Source organism: Rhincodon typus, chromosome 1 (genome assembly GCF_021869965.1).
Source record: "Rhincodon typus isolate 14 chromosome 1, sRhiTyp1.1, whole genome shotgun sequence".
Classification (NCBI taxonomy): domain Eukaryota; kingdom Metazoa; phylum Chordata; class Chondrichthyes; order Orectolobiformes; family Rhincodontidae; genus Rhincodon; species Rhincodon typus.
Genome location: NC_063332.1, coordinates 127846225 through 127864163, shown reverse-complemented (window position 1 = coordinate 127864163; position 17939 = coordinate 127846225). Strand labels below are relative to the sequence as shown.

General features: G+C 39.4%; 1 protein-coding gene across 1 annotated transcript in view; it reads left to right on the top strand.

The window, feature by feature from the left end:
* The window catches only part of tmem131l (transmembrane 131 like), a 316682-nt gene that overhangs the window by 280650 nt on the left and 18093 nt on the right, over positions 1-17939 (top strand). The window contains exons 11-14 of the mRNA XM_048601626.1: positions 9750-9936; positions 12641-12826; positions 14738-14890; positions 15171-15772. Of these exons, the coding sequence (XP_048457583.1) occupies positions 9750-9936; positions 12641-12826; positions 14738-14890; positions 15171-15772 (1128 nt within the window). The remainder of the gene's footprint in view (positions 1-9749; positions 9937-12640; positions 12827-14737; positions 14891-15170; positions 15773-17939) is intronic.

Genomic DNA, 17939 nt, shown 5'->3' with positions numbered 1-17939 from the left:
TATCTGTCAGTTTTATTGATTTCTAGCAAAGCGAATTCTGCAGAAGACTTGATAAAAGGATATAGGGAGTTAATTTCCTCGATAAATAAGTCGCCCCTCATTGATATGATATTGACAACAAGAGTGGGGAAAAGAAAACATGATCTAGATCAGAATGTAAAAAAAAAGGGACAAAACCAGGTTAATGCAAAAATCATTGTTTCGTGTGATAAAAGAACTTATTCTCATTTTCTGAAGAAGGATCCTGACTCGAAACGTTAACTTTCCTGCTCCTCTAATGCTGCCTGGCCTGCTGTGTTCCTCCAGCTCCACACTGTGTTATCTCTTATTCTCTATGAAGTTGTGTGCTCTTTGCTCAACTTTCTTGTAATAACATGAGTGTATTGACAAATAGAAAAATCCTGCAGTTATAAAGGGCTTTTCATACTGCACAATATCCCTGAACGCTTAGTCATTTAGTACTTTTGAAAGTGTAATTAGGAAATACGGTGGTCAGTTTGCCCATAGTGAGCTTCCACAAACTGCAGTAAGTTAATGACCGGATAATGTTTATAGAGGTGTTGTGGGAAGAAAATGTATTAGCCAAAACAACTCCCTTACTCTTTTTTCCATATAGTGCCTTGTGATTGTTTAACTTCACTTCCAAAGGTCAGCACCTCTTGTGGAATATTTTCTAAGCACTACACTGAACTGGTATCCTGGGTCACTGTAGTGAAACGTGAATCCATAGCCTTCTAACTCTGAGATGAGGTATGAATCCTTTCAGATAGTAGGAACTGCGGATGCTGGAGAATCTGAGATAACAAGGGTTATCTGATTTCTGAAGAAGGGTCCAAACCCGAAACGTCAGCTTTCCTGCTCCTCTGCTGTGTTCATCCAGCTCTACACCTTGTTATCTCAGTTATGAATCCTGTTTAGCACCTCAGAAAAAGGAAGGCTACACTGACCTCAGTGGTGAAGCACACTTAAATATCTTTACATAATGTGAAGCCTTTGATCTGAAATTGTGTGTTGAACGCACTGACTTAATCTGTTGTTTACAGCACAGAATTAGGGTATTCAGCCCAATTCATTGTTTAAGCTCCTCAGAAGCCTGCAGCCATCCTACTTATCAAACCCAAGCAACCTATCTTGCTCTTTTTCCCCTCGTGTGTTTATTTAGATTTGCCTTAATCGCTGCTGTGGTAGAAGATTATAAACATTTTTTGTGTAAAGTTACTCCTGAAATCCCATTTTAATTTATTGATTGTCTTGTGTTTATGGCCTCAAGTTTTGAGCTCCCTGCAGAAGACCTTTAAGAGATTATGCTTCAGTCTTTCCTTTCCTAGATAAAGGAGTGACAGCATATTCAGCCATTCGGATAGATAAAGCCAGTTAGATATTATCCCTGTCAACATTTTTACATTTCCTGTAGTGTCTCTATATCCTTTCTGTAAAATGGAGGTCAAAACTGAACACAATCCTCCAAGTGTTCCATATAAGCATAATCTAGGATTCTGTTTTTCAGTTCTGTTGCTTTAGGAATTAAGTACAGTGCCTTTTTGTATTGTTCTAACCTTGTTAACTTGTATTGCATTTTTTTATTTTGTGCATGTAAATCCCTAATTGCATTTGCTTCTCTATCCAGTTTGGAATCTAGTTTAGAATCTAGTTCTCCCAGGCATCAGCAACTTTCCTATTCCTCCTAACAAAATGTACCACCTTGCACTTGGCTATATCAACATACACTGCTGTTTGCATGCCTAATTTTCAAATTTACTAACTATGTCTTGCGTTTTGTTGCAATCTTCTTCAATATTATTAGCACCAAACAGGTGCCAAACAAAGTTATGCTTTCTGGTCCTAAATAACTGTGATTTAGATATTTTCATAAACGGTGAACAGCTGTGGTGTAAGCACCTCCTTCCTGTGAAGTACTCAACTGCAACCTTCCATCAGCCAATGTATCTAGCTTTAATCCTTGTATTCTGTTTTGTTACTGATTAACCACTGCTGCTAATTGTTCCATGATTCTGCATTCTCTGAGGGAAATCGACCAAGGTGCCAATAACACTATCCAGACTATTCATTGGCAATTCATTGAGTTGTATGGTGGTAAATTGATTATTGATGCCATGATTATTGGTGAAAGCATCATCTACTTTCTAAAGACAAATAGACTTTGCCTTAACTGAATTAGTGCTGTACAATACAAATGGCAAGCAGATGGAATGCATAAAAGTACCCCAGTTTTAGGTACTACTTGGAAGTCTGATTGTGGAGGTAAACAGGAGGAAGTGAGTGCTTCTCCAAAAAAGCTGAAGAATGTGTCAAGGCAAGTTGCCTAGCAACGTAATTAATGTCTCATCTGTCAGAAAGTATCTCCAAAGGTATAGCAATCCTAGATTAGATTCTCACGTCAAAGTTGCAAAGATCGGGCCAAAGTCTTCCAATTTTCCTTGGTCGTACAGTAGTGTCAAAGGACTGGATTATTACAAATATTGCTTTCTTCTTTAAATATGGGAGAGAAGCCCAATGCAGGCTAGCCAAACTAGTGTTGGTGATGAAAACTTTTAGGAACAGTTCTCCAGGACAAAATTAATTGGTTCTGAGGAAAAAACAAAATTAATTGCTTCTGACCCAAAACGTTAACTCTGTTTCTTCCTTCACGGATGCTGCCAGACCTGCTGAGCTTTTCCAGCAACTTTGTTTTTGCTCCTGATTCACAGCATCCACAGTTCTTTCAGTTTTTATTCAAAATTAATTGGTATTCAGCAAAACCATGGGTTATTAAAGAAAGTCTGATGTAATTTAGTAATGACAATTTAACTTTTGAATAAACTGAGTCTTGAAGTGATGGAGAGGGTTGATGCTTTCATAGTCTTTCCAAAGATGTTTGTCAAAATGCCACGAAATGGCTTTTTTTTTTAGCAAACTTAAAGGAACAATGGCAGCGTGAGTACAGAATTAGCCAAGGAACAGAAAGCAACAATTTTCAAGCTAGAAGAAGTGTAGAGATGCGAACCATTTTGGACTAAGTTGAGGACTTTTCTCGTTCAGGTAATGAATATTTGGATTTCTCCAGTCAAGAGGGCTGAGAGAGCCCAGTTGTGGAGCAAGTTGAATTTCGACATCAATAGAATTCTAGATACCACTGACGTCAAGGGATAGTTTGGGGAAAATAGTGATGAGGTAAATGATTGGCCATGACTGAGAATGGTGGAGCAGACGAGTGGCTGAATGGCTCCTTTGTTTGAGAGTGTTGGTGTTCCCAGGGACTGATGATTAGCATCATTGCCCTTTTTGATATTTATTAATTATCTAAATTTGGGTAAACAGCATAATTTCAACATTCATTGATCACTCAAAATTCAAAAATGCATTGAACAATGAGGAATATGATAGCCAACTTCAGGAGGACACAGACTGGTGGGGTGGGCAGGCCCAAATCAAATGAAATATTTGCAGAGAAGTGTGAAGTGATTCATTTTGGGAGGAAATGCAAGGTGAGGTATATAAACCAAATGGTACACATTTATGGAGGTGCTGTTGCAGGAATGGACACCTGGGGGCGTATGTACATAATTTTTGAAGGTAGCAGGATAATTTTGAGAACAGAGATAGTAGGAACTGCAGATGCTGGCGAATCCGAGACAACGAGGTGCAGAGCTGGATGAACACAGCAGGCCAAGCAGCAGCATAGGAGCAGAAAAGCTGACGTTTTGGGCCTAGACCCTTCTTCAGAAATGGGGGTGGGGAAGGGGGTTCTGAAATAAATAGGGAGAGACGGGGAGGCGGATAGAAGATGGATAGAGGAGAGGATAGGTGGAGAGGAAACAGACAGGTCGAAGAGGCGGGGATGGAGCCAGTAAAGCTGAGTGCAGATGGGGAGTTAGGGAGGGGATAGGTCAGTCCAGGGAGGACGGACAGGTCAAGGGGGCGGGATGAGGTTAGTAGGTAGGGGATGGGGGTGTGGCCTGAGGTGGGAGGAGGGGATAGGTGGGAGGAAAAACAGGTTAGGGAGGCGGGGACGAGCTGGGCTGGTTTTGGGATGCGGTAGGGGGAGGGGAGATTTTGAAGCTTGTGAAATCCACATTGATACCATTGGGCTGCAGGGTTCCCAAGCGGAATATGAGTTGCTGTTCCTGCAACCTTCGGGTGGCATCGTTGTGGCACTGCAGGAGGCCCAGGATGGACATGTCGTCTGAGGAATGGGAGGGGGAGTTGAAATGCTTCGCGACTGGGAGGTGCAGTTGTTTATTGCGAACCGAGCGTAGGTCTTCTGCAAAGCGGTCCCTGAGCCTCCGCTTGGTTTCCCCGATGTAGCGGAGGCCACAACGGGTACAGCAGACGCAGTATACCACATTAGCAGATGTGCAGGTGAACATCTGCTTGATGTGGAAAGTCTTCTTGGGGCCTGGGATGGGGGTGAGGGAGGAGGTATGGGGGCAGGTGTAGCACTTCCTGCGGTTGCAGGGAAAAGTGCCAGGTGTGGTGGGCTGGAGGGGAGTGTGGAGCGGACACTCCCTTTTTAAGGAAAAGTGCTCCTTGACATTTTTGATAAAGGCAGAGAATACAAAAGCACAGAAGTCATGCAGAGTCTTTATAGAATATTAATCAGATATCAGCTGGAGTATTGTTTGGTTCTAGGCAACATATTTCAGGAAGGATACTAAAGTTGGAATAAAATTTTCCAATAACAAAGCATGTAATAAAAGTGAGTTATAATCCTGACCTTTTTTTTTACATTAAAGCCTTATGCATTTAACTTATTTAATGTGTGTGCATTAAACTTTGGGATGTAGGGCTTGAGTTGGAAGTTGCCATTGGCCCGTTGTCTTCTCTGCCGTTTACTAAAATAGTGACTGATGTGGTTGTACTTTTTAACTTGATTTTTCTGTCCGACTCTCACCCACCCCCTCTCCACAACTGTTAACTCCCTCATCTATCAAAAAATCTATCTAAACTCAGCCTTGAATAAATTTAACAACTCAACCTCCACTGTTCGTTGGGCAAAAGAGTTCCACGGACTAATAAATTCTCCTCACCATTCCAATATTTACAGCACAGGAGGATTATATTTGATCCATCATATTTGCGATGGTCAACAAATCTGACTGCACTAATACCATTTTCCAGCTGTTGGCCCATTGCCCTGGAGGCAATGGCAGTGCAAGTGAATATCTGAATATTGCTTAAATTTCACGAGTTTCTGACTGGACCATTTTTTCCAACATGAAGTTCCAGTCTCCCACCATTTGCTTAGTGAAAATATTTTTCCTCAATTTTTTTTGTCATCTACCTTTTACCTTTATTATAAGATTTTCACTGTATTTTATTGTATTTCACTATAAAATACACGTGACAATAAAATCATTTATTCATTCAAATCTATGCCCCCTGATTGTTCACTCCCCTACCAGTGGAAAAAGTGCATTCCTATCTTTCTTCGTAATCTTATACCCCTCTATCAGGTCACCTCAACCTTCACTGCTCCAAGGAAAACAATCCCAACCTATTCGTCTTTTTTTCATAGCTCAGACTTTCCAACCCAGGCAGCATCCTGGTAAATCTCCTCTTTAGAGCAGTCATGTGCTTCCTATAATGTGGTGATCAGAACTGCACATAGTACTCAAAATGTGACTAAACCAGCATTTTATACAGTTCCTATACTGTTTTACATAACCTTCCTGCTCTTGCATTTTAGGCCTCAGCTAACAAAGGCAAGTATCCCATATGCCGCCTTAACTACCTCAGCTGCCTTCAGGAATCTCTGGATATGTTCACCCTCTGATCTTCAGTACTTTCCATGGTCCTGTCATTCATTGTATAATCCCTTGCCTTGTTAGCCCTCCCAAATGCATTGCGCCTCATATTTTTTGCATTGAATTCCACCTGCCATTGATCTGCACAGCTGACCAGTCCATTGATGTCCTCCTCCAGTTTACAGCTATGTCACTGTTTACCAATCTTTCCTTCATCCACAAACCTCTTGATCATACACATTATGTTTTAGTTCAAGTCATTAACATACATCACAAACAGCTAGGGCCCCAGCACCATGTCCTGCAGCACCTCACTGGAAACATGCTTCCCATCTCGTGCATACCTGCCCCGTTGCCCTCTGCTTCCTGCCTCTTGGCCAATTTGGAATCCAATGTATCACTTTGCCTCGAATCCTATGGACTCTTACTTTCTTGACCAGTCTGCTATGAAGCACCTTTTCAAAAGCCTTGCTAAAGTCCACGTAGATCATATTGAATGCATTACTTCAATAACACTACTGCTTACTTTCTCAAAGGATTTGATGCACTGGTCAAAAGATTTTCCCTTAACAAATGTATGCTGATTATCCCTGATTAGTCAGTGTCTGTCTAAGTGTATATAAATTCTGTCCCTCCTAAATAACTTGCTTACCATCAAAGTTAGACTGATTGGTAAGTAACTTCTTGGTATCCCTTCCTCCTTTTTAAAGTAATAAGCGACAACTGTCTCCTAGTTCAAGTTACCCCTAAAAGGGGAGACAATTTCTCAGAATCCACCATGTCAAATCTGCTTTTTTTTTAGTTAGAATGCAATAGCACGTGATGAGAAGCCTTAACGTGCTCCTTTAAAACCCTTGAATTTAATTGGCGCACAATGGTAGGTTTCAAGCTAAACTCTTCAGCGTTGGATCCAAAAAGAATAGTTAACTAACGTTCCCAGCTTTATACCCAGAAACTGGTGTTTGCTTCTGAAAAAATTTAATTTGTTAGACAAATTTTTTTCCCATCTTGTAAGTATCGAACACTGGATGGTTAATAACCTCCCTCCTCAATAATAGCCTTTGAATTTGCAGGAATGCAATGAGAAACTTGCTTCCTTATGGATCAACTCCAAGGTATGGAATAGTGCAATTACTACAGATGCTGGAAATTTGAAATAAAAATAAAATCCTGGGAATATTTCAAGAAGAATCATACTAAACTTGAAATGGTAACTTTTCTTTTTCCTTGACAGAAAGTGCCACATCAGGGGCATTTTTATTCTGGACAGGTAAATTTCCCCTACACTTGAAATGCTCAAACTAGTACTTGTTTTGAAAGAATCACAGGAAGCCCCTTCACCCTCCTTTAATTTCAAATTCTTGAAGAGACTACTTGCTTTCTGCTAAATTACAGATGTACATGAAGAATTGACCTTCAGTCCAAACCTGTAGTGTTTGTTCCATTCTCTATACCACATGACTGCAACAATTGTAACCTTGTGGCATGTAAAGGATTTGCACTTTGACCACTGAACTTTATTTTATCCCGATTTTTCTGAATTACACATGGTAGATTCTGCAGAGTTCACGGAGTTAGCATTATCAGTCGTGCAATCCCCTTACTTACGGCATCTAAGCACACTAAACTTTACTTACAGATTAACAGTTTTCCTTCTAGCAACTGGGGAAATTGAAGTATACTTTTGCTTAGACATGATTAGAGTTAGTTTTTTTTTAAGTAGAGCTCTTGCGGTAAAATACTGTACAACATAACAAATGCATAATTTTCCACAGAACCAAGTTTGGAACTAGTAATGTCTGAATGGCATATTGGTACACTTCAGAATGATTTTTCAAAAGTATCGCTAAAAAACGGTGTGGGGAGTTCTTGTAGCGTAGAGACTGAAATAAAAGTGGTCATGGAAACACAGGAAAGTAGAAGATAGGAGCAGGTTTTGGCTTGTTTTCTCTTTATTTCCCTTTTAAATAGTGGGGTTATATTAACTGCCCTCAAATCTGTAAGAACTATTCCAGAGTCTAAAGAATCTTGGAAGATGACCACCATTGCATCCACTATTTCTAGGGCCACTTCCTTAAGAATTCTGGCATGTAGATTATTAGGCCCTGGGGATTTATCAGCCTTCAACACCATTTCTGTACAAATACAAATTTGCTTCAGTTCCTCCCCTTGAGTGACTCCCCTGTTTCCCATCATTTCTGGTACATTATTCATTTCCTCCATTGTGAAGACATAAGTGAAGTATGAATTTAGTTTGTCAGCTATTTCTTTGTTTCCCATTATAAATTCTCCTGTTTGACTGGTAGGAATCTACATTAGTTTTCACCAATCATTTTCTCTTAGAGAAACTTCTGCAGTCAGTTCTGTGTTTCCTTTACTCTCATACTCTGTTTTCCATGGAATAGTACAGCACAGGAACAGGCCCTTTGGCCCACCACAACTGTGCTGACCATGATGCCATTCTAAATTAATTCCATTTGTCAGCACATGGTCTGTATCCTTCAATTCTCTGCCTTTTCATATGAATGTCTAAATGCCTCTTAAACATTGCTGTCATATCTGCATCTACTACATCCCCTGCCTTCCAGGCAACTACCACCCTCTGTTTTTTTTAAAAAAATTGTCTCCCACATCTTTTAAACTTTATACCCCCTACTATTTGATATTTCCACCTGGGGGTAGAAAGATTCCGACTCCCCTTCTTAATCAATCCCATGGTCCCCCTTTGCTGACTTCTAAATTGTTCCCAATCTTCAGGTTTGTTTTTTTTTGTCAAATCATTTGGTGTTTTTGCATCTAATACTGTCTCTAACTTCCCTTGAGCCATGGTTTGGCCATTGTTCTCTTTGCACTTTTCTGCCAGAGAGGAATAAAGAATTGTTCCAGTTTCACCCATTTATTGTTTGTTTGGTACTGGTGTATTCCTGATGTGTGTGCAGCGTCGTTCTTGCCATTATGGTTCCTGGTGTATGCAGAGTGCTTCCTTGCAAATATAGTTTCCACCCCATGCACAGTAAAATACTTGAAAACAATACTTCCACGCATATTAACCATGCTAAAGCAAAATGGCTGGCAACACTGTTCAGCTACATATCCTACATTCTCAACTGTGCTTTAAATGAAAACACATTTTCAGAATGTACTTTTAAACCAGGGATACCTACTAGAACAGTAGTATGGATGGTTAGCGTCAGTTTTGTGCGGTGGGGAGCAAACTGGGATTATTCATCAATTAGGGAAGGTTGAGGAAATTTAAAACCATGAGAGGTTTTGATAGTAAGTAAACTGTTTTCAGATACAGAAGGTTTGAAGGAAAGTAGGGCTCATGGTTTTCGAGATAATTGGCAAAAGAATCAGGAATTACATGACTAGGCTTTTTTTAAACACTGCAAGTTCTGATGATCTGGAAAATACTTCCTGAAAAAGATGCTGGAAGGAGATTCGGTGTAACATTCAAAAGTGAAATTGATAAATAAACAGTACAGAATTACAGGACTGAGGGCAAAGAGCAGGGAAGTGAGATTAATTGGATGGCTGCACTAATAAACAAGCATGATGGACTGAATGAAGTCCACATGTGTTGTATCGTTTTATGATTCTACCTTCTTACATGGGTAAGAGTACTACCACTGAGCCATAGTTAAAACCCTCAGGACTCAGATGATATTTTCAGAGAACCATGCTCATGAAGAATGTTGATGGATGTTTACCACGAGTTGCTTGGTGTGTTGGGCACCCATATAGTGAGCTTTGCCAAAGTGTTCAAAAGAGCATGGAACAGGTCTGCTCTAACATGTCAAGACTTTGTACAGAGCATAGAGATCTTTCTTTTTATGGACCATAGTCATCTAGTCTCTCTTGGCCACTCCCAACAGATGCAATGGAAGCTCAGATGGTTGCCATCCTGGCTATGACAGACCAGTGTGAAATATGCTTCGAGTGTGATTTGTTAATGTTATACAAATACCTGAGATCATTGGAGTTACAAAATTCCCTTTATTACAGAGTCAAAAGGAAATGAACTCAACTTGACCATCAGGAAGAGTTTTAAGGTTGAAAACATTGGACCACTGACTATCTCAGTGATTTCGATGAACATTAATGGATACAGATGTCAAGGATTTGGGTTTCAAATTCTAAAATGTGAACCATTTGTGTTGGATACTAATTCTTCACGTGAGATCAGTATTCTGTAAGTACAGATAATAAATAATGCCCAATGGTAGTGGTGACCTAAGAAGTGCTATAGTTGTACTAGAACAGTTTGACTAAGAGCACAGCAAATCTGGAGCACAAGTATTTAGTACTAGTAACAGAATTTTGTTTAGGTTGTACTTGCGCTAGGTTGGCATCTAATTTTTTTTATCATTGGGTCAAAATCCTGAATCTCCCTACCTATTAGCTCTGCGGCATAACTAGACTCCAAGTACTGCTGCAGTCAAAAAGGTAGCTCGCCAGCACACCTTGAGGGCAATTATGAATAGGCAATAAAAGCCAGTCGAGGCCAGTGATGCCCATAACCATAACCCACATATATTCCCAACATTTACTCACCTCATTTTTAAAAAAAAAAAAGACTTGAACCTTCAATCCTTTGACTTAAAAGCAGGCATGCTACTAATCATCTTCCGGAACACTTAGGAACACAATGCCTGGTAAATAAGAATGTGATGAAATGTGTTTGTAAATAAATATCATTTTCGGCATTTGGATTTTAAAATGTGCTTTATGAAAGTTCTGAAAGTTTTAAAAAATCAGTCCTTCTGGAACAGTAACTTAATCGAGTCATTGTCAGAGCAGAGACCCCTGGTGAATTAATGGGAAATTGTTGTTACTGTGTGGTTTATGACAAGTGGATTACACATTGAAGACAATTAGCTTGTTTTTGGTTCAGGATACTGCAGGATTGAATTTAGCTGAGAAAACTCAAAAGGTTGAAGGGTTTTTATAGATCCATTTGGAGCAGATCTTACTGGAGTCTAAAGCAAATTAAGTTTCCCTTAAAAAACAAGTACAGAACAGTTCAGAGAAAGCAGAGTTATCTCAGTAGAAAACTTTAGTTTGTGAAACTTTGAAACCGTTAGTGTTTGGTTAGATATCTGCAGATTGTTGAAAACTAAGGAATTCTAAGTTCTCAGTTCTGGGAATGTTCGTGGAAAGAGACTAAACAGTCCATGGGAAAGAAATGGATAGAATCAGCTAAATTGAATTTAAATATTAGATAAAGAAGGGTCATTTATTTGGATTGAGTCTCTGTAATGAATAGTGTTTGAAAACTTGAGACTTCTGTTTGCTTTGTGTTTTAAAATCTTTCAAGCTGTTCTGTGTTTTAGATGATTTGTTTTCTGGTTTTCAGCTTTTGTGTAATAAACTATTGTTCTGTTGTTAAAGCAACTTTCAGCCTTTTGTAACCATGTTTCAGTGAATGACCACCATGTTAGCAAAAAAAAACAAAAAAACATGATCCAAGACATCTACAAAATGCACTGCGGAAATTCACCAAAGATCCTTAGAATCCTCCAGATCCACAACCACTTCCATCTAGAAGGGCAAGGTGCCCCAGATACACGGGAATACCACCCCTTGCAAGTTCCCCTTCAAGCCACACTTAATCCTGTCTTGGGAATATATCGCAGTTCCTTCCCTGTTGCTGGGTCAAAATCCTGGAATTCCCTCCCTCAGTCAATCTTACAGCATTTTGACTGCAGCAATTCAAGAAGGCAGCTCACCACCACCTTAAGGCCAACTAGGGACAGGCAGTAAATCCTGGCCAACCAGCAATGTTCACATCTCTCAATGAATAAATAAAGGTTCCATTCTGGGATCTGGCATGTCTAGAGTGTCATCAATAGGATTATTAACAGTTGCAATCGATATTTAATTATACTGAACCAAAATCAAGTTATAATGGAATTAGATTTTACCCCACCTGTAGTAAACCACAATAAGAACAGTTTCCATAAATACTCTTAGAGGATTCCTGCTTTCTGACGCACATTGCACTGCGTCATATTTCAGAAGGATTGTCTGACCTAGTTCTTTTTTCAAATGTCTCAAAAATAACGCCATTTGCAACTATTTTAAAATCTAAACTCTAAAAATTATATATATAAAAATAAATATGTAACACTCTTCTTCACAATGTCCAGATACTTTATTTTGATGCAAGTTGTTTTCCTTGTGTTAATTTTTACTCTTGCAATGTCCAGCTGTGTACTTATGATTAGCTGTATTTTGTGACGATAAGATAGCTGAGTGTTTGTGTTATGACAAAAGCAAGATACTGCAGTTGTTGGAAATCTGAAATTCAAAGAGAAGCTACTTGAGCCACTCAGCAGGTTGGCAGCGCCATGACTATGGGAATAAAATTAACATTATAGGTCAATAATCTCTCAGAATTACTGAATGTTCTGATGGACACCCTTCAACCTAAAACATTAATTTTGTTTCTTTCTTGATAGACACTACCTGTCTTGAGTATTTCCTGCATTTTCTATTTATGTTCATGTTCTCATTGTTGGCTTGTTAATAATCATTTTGTTTGTAGCATACTTTTCAAAACATGCTTTGCTTGGAGATGATCTGAACTGCAGAGAACAGCAAAATTGTGAACAGGGGCAAATTGATGGTGAAGACACTCTTCGTGATCACTTTCCCAGCCAACAGCAGACATTAGTACTGACCTCAAAAATGGTTTGAGTACCAACTTTCCTAAGTATAGGAGTTAGGTGTGATAATTAGAAGAAGGGAATTTTCAAAAGATTGTAGTGGGCCATATCTGTGCTGCTGTCTAGTTCCAGATGTAGATGCACTGCTTCTTTTTTTTTTTCAGATTTAAACCTGTTCAGTTTGGTCATATTATGTTATTTAACTAAATTTGCCCCTTTTCCCTGCAGGTTTACACCAGATTTCACCACTTCCTGGGTGATTCGTGAATTGCAGTTTTTAACTGCAAGAGGCTTGCAGTTTCAGTTTACTCTGAATATGACTCTTCCACATCATCTGTTACCTCTTTGTGCAGATTTGGTGCCAGCACTAAGTTGGGAGCAACCATTCTGGATGGTCGTCTGCCTCTTTAGCTGGTCAGAAATTTAACATGAAATTCAAATATATTTGAAGTACAGTTTTAATGTGACAATAGTTACTATGAATTTATTGCTTTGAGTAATTGTTTCCTGTGTGATCTTGCAAAGAAAACTTGCTTAAATATCTGAAGTACTTTATCTTTCCTCTATTTGTACTTAAATAGATCTGAACTAAGTTACTGTCTGGAGCTCTAATGTTCACTTTGTATGTTGATTGTCTGAGTCTCGACACCCTTGTTTGCTCCTTGTGGGAACATTGCTAGAAATTTAAGCATTCACATTCCTAGTGAATGAGGATTTCATGCAGCCTTGTAGCTTTCAGAAACAGAAATTGCTGGAAAAGCTCAACAGGTCTAGCAGCATCTATGGAGGGAAAGCAGAATTAGTGTTTCGGTCTAGTGACCATTCGCTGAAGAAAAGTTACTGGACCCGAAACACTAATTCTGCTTTCCCTTCATGGATGCTGCCAGACCTGCTGATTGTTTGAGCAATTTCTGTTTTTGTTCTGATTTCAGCATCCACAGATCTTTTTGGTTTTTTTTCTTTGCATTAACTTTGGATCTTCAGTTGACGAATTACTTATGATGGTTACTTTGCCAGTCCTGTCCCAAATCTGTTATACCAGCATTCGAAAACGTTAGGGCACACGTTGCATGAATTGTTTTGCTAGGGCTGGGGTATTTCAGAACCAGCAGGGATCCAGCCGAGACCAAAAATTTGGGGGAATGTGATGTTTCGATGGGTGTTGGGGCCCAGGATTGGAATTTGTTGCCACTAAGCCAGTCGGGCAGGAGCCTCTGTCAGAGGAATTGCAGTTCAGCAGTTCCACCATGAGAGGAAGAGGACAGATTGATGGACATATGTCCTCCAAGCCAATTAAGTGAAACATGGCACTGTTGGGGCCAGTCAGGCAGACCCCAGTGAGGTGGGGAGTGAAATCACTGAGGGCAGGTCATACCATTGCTGTCAGGGGACCCCTTGGTGGATAGAGTCCTAAAAGAAGGGATCTCGAGCCTCTACCTGCAGATTCCTCGCTTTAACTGGCAGCCTACCCATGCAGCAGAGGATAAAATGCTACTGGCAAAATGGGGAGGAAGGAAATGGGCTTCAGTAGGGTTGCCTTGCCAGCATTAACCAGTTCCCGTCTCTCCTCCTCTTCGCCCTTGACTCTTCCCCCTTGACCCTTCCCCTTCCACAATAGCTATTACTATAGGTCCTATAAATTTCCAACCACAGTGAACTTCTGGAGGTGAGTTGAACACTTCATTGAGGGAAGGGGGACATGCTGAGAATGTGCCCCCAATCTGTCAAAAGCCTGCTTTCTTTGACAAGAAACATTTTAGAGTGTTTTTTTGTGTGATGTGTAAACTTTTATTCTGAATTCCAATGTAAACTGAAACTTTAAAATATGAGGGCCAGTTTTCTGTCAACGTCTTGGCTCCAGTAGTGATCTAATTCTTTTTTAAATAGTAAAGGAAATGACTTATTCTCAAGTTTCTTTTTAACTTTAAGGTGTAAAACAAAAAGTGATATACACCTGGAGCTTAAAAGTTTGCACAGTTCTTTTAAGAACAGTATTCTGTTGAAGTGATGTGATTTGATCATTGGATGTTCTGGGGCTAAAATTCAGCTTTGGGGTGCAAAGCCAATAATAATGTTTCTTGTGTTGTGTGCCTGCAATTCATATCCATGAACTTAAATGGGAAGGAAGATCAGTCAGGTTGCATAGTATTCCCCTAAAATTGCACATGATCTCTGTTTTAGATTCCAATTCACCATTAGAGTACACCAGAATAATACAGCTTGGAGGTCGTTTGTTCATATTATAGTAATGCATTATCCGTAAATTGAAAATTTTTTATTTATTTTGCTATTGTCAATGTACTTATCATGTTTCTTTGTTTGTAGCTTGCTGCTAATTTGTGTCATCATTATGGCCTACCAACGTGCTCACTACATTTTAACAGAGTTTAGTCAATCTAGACAAAGGACATGCCAGACCTCCCTGCTGCTCCAACAGGACAGAACCTCCATTAACACACTTGGCTCAACAACTTACAAGTAAGCTTTCTATAATCATTTTTCAGCAGTAGTTTTATAGTGGAATATGGCCTTTATGGTGGTTTATTATTAAGTTACCTATTTGGTTTGCTTAAGTAATTGTAAAAGTATATACATGTCTAAGTGTTTTAAGTAAAATAGATACATGATAAATAACAATGTTTAAATAGCCACAGGCAAGTCAATAATTAACATTGTTTTTCTTATACAGACAGACAGCCTTTAAAATTAGATTAATTCTGGTGGTATAATTTTAATAGTTTCCTTTTCATATTGGCAGGTTAAGTCGAACAGGCTGTAAGACATGCATTGAAGGCAATAATTCGCCAGATAGGGGAAAAGGAAGAGGGACTCTACAGATAAACGGAACATCTATCCGAACCCAAAATACCTCAAAACGGAGTCCCATTAACTCAAGCCATTGTTCAAGAAAGCTCAAATATTACAGCAAAAATAAATTGAATACATCTGCAAGCATTGGTTGTGAGACTAGTGAAGAATATCAGCAGACCAATGGTGGGCCATTTTATAGTTCTAAAGAGCAGCGGTCGTGCACTGAGAGTCCTCCACATACGAAGCCACGTGATGAAAGGTATGCACCATTTGCAGGAGAGGATCTGGAAAAAGTAGAGGAAATTGTACAAGAGTGTGAAGTTAAACCATTTTTTCTTGAAACTAAACCTACTACTGAGCATGCTGATCATGATCCTGTGACCTGTGTACTGTCAGAAGAAAGAAGTTCTGAGCTTCCTTTCCTTGTCCTTGACAATAAAGAATTGAATCACTACGGATCTTTCCACGCACATTCTCTAGATGATCACCTAGTGCCAGACGAAAGCTTCAGGACTGATGAAACACAAATTGTGTCATCCACCACTATAGGTACCTCAATATTTTCTGAATTATTCAGAATCGAAATGTATGCTTATTCTAACAGTGATTTTAATGCCATCTTATTTTAATTGATGCTAATTCATGTGGCACTGAATTAGTGTAAAGCTGGTAATTTGATCATACAGAAATTGAGTATTTCCGAAAGAAATCGCTTTTTGTCTATCCCTCATTAGGATAATTTGCAGGCCTTCTAATATAAAAGGAGAAAGGCATTTGTACCATATGAGAAGGGGGTGCTGATTAATTGAGGCATTGGAGACTACACCAGTTAATGATGACTAACCGTTCACTATGAAGCTTGTTGAAGCTATAAACCAGCAGATTAATTCTAGTGAAACATTGTTCTAGAAAGTGAGTGAGAGAATGACTTGCCTATTATGTTGAATTGAAACAGATGCAGTGTGTACACATACTTTCCAACTGCACAGAACAGGGCCCTGTGTATTAATACACATAGCTTCTAGTACATGCAGGTGTGCCATATTCTAAGCCCAGCTGATGATCCTGATATGATTGTCAGTATAATTCTTCACACACAGGATTATGTTGCAAATACTATCCAATTGCAGAATCTCATTTACTGTTGGACACTTGAGTTTTGCAAACACAGCTGGTTGGGAGTGGTGAATACCTTATTACTGTTTGATATGATCCTCTAATCTTCGGGACATATGGCCAATATACCTAGCATCTCATCACTGAAATTTATATACGACATTAGTCATTCTTGTTGGTGAACACCACTTAAGTTCCTACTGTACAGTAGCAATGTGAAACAGTTAGCTGCACCTGATGCTTATACTTTTGAGATCTCTTGCCCTTCTAGGGTAATCTAAGGTTGACTGGGTACTTCTCAGACCAAATCCTGCAAAGTGAAAATGCCTGGACTGTTTTTGAGGTTCCAAAAAAGTCAATGTTATAGTATATGGTAGTGAAAGAATCTCAAGTATATTGACCAATGAGGATAGATTTATGTTAGACAGTAGTAGAGAACCTCCTGACCAAGTTCTCAACTAATATATTAGGGAGTTCATTTGACTGCTGTACTTCAAAGGTGAATTTGAGTGGAGAAGGGAATCAATTAAGACATGTAAAGAAATTAAAGCTTGGCAGTGAACTGTCAATCATTGTTAATTGCTGAGTCAAAATACAGAAAGGGGTAGAGGGCTTGGTGTCATGGTGCGATGATAACAACTTCTCTCAATGCTGGCTAAACAAAAGAACTAATCATTGACTTCAGAAAGAAAGGAGGAGGACATGCCCCCATGAGCAGAGGTTGAGAGTCAAGATCCTAGGAGTGACAATAACTGACAACCTGTCCTGGACTTCCCACGAAGATGCAACGGTCAAGAAGGCACAACACCTCTTCCTCAGGTGGCTTAGGAAATTCAGTATGTCCATAAGGACCCTGACCAACTTTTACAGCTGCACCTTGCTTACTGTGATCTGCCTGTACACTCAAACAAAACTTTTCACTGTACTTGGGTACATGACAATAAATCGAATCAAATCATCCATTGTGATACCCCTGCCAATCGATCAGCACTCTCCTCATGTACAATTTTCCCTTTTGGTATTGCAGATTGTCCTGATGAGAGATAATGTAAAGCTCCTACAAAATGTGTACATTTTCAAATATTCGGATATTCAAATTCTGCGCTATCAAATGACTATTTGCATACCAGTGAAAGAGGTAGAACAAAAACCCAATCTGGGATATCAGCAACCTAAATAAAAACCGATAGAACTGTGGATGCTGTAAATCAGGAACAAAAACAAAGTTGCTCGAAAAGCTCAGCAGGTCTGGCCGCATCTGTGAAGGACAAAACAGAGTCAACGTTTTGGGTCTGGTGACCCTTCCTCGGAACTGATGAAGAGTCTGAGGAAGGGTCACCGGACCCGAAACAGTAACTCTGTTTTGCCCTTCACAGATGCTGCCAGACCTGCTGAGCTTTTCCAGTAACTTTTTTTGTTTTTGTATCAGCAACCTAGTTGACTTAGCTTACACATTCTTAACTTGCCACCATCACTTTTATTCAAAAAATGCATTAAACCTAAAATTGTGCCAGTGTTCATTTCCAAATACTTTGATAATGCTAAATTCAGGTACAGTCAATTGATATAGGAGCAGAATTAGACCATTCAACTTCTCGAA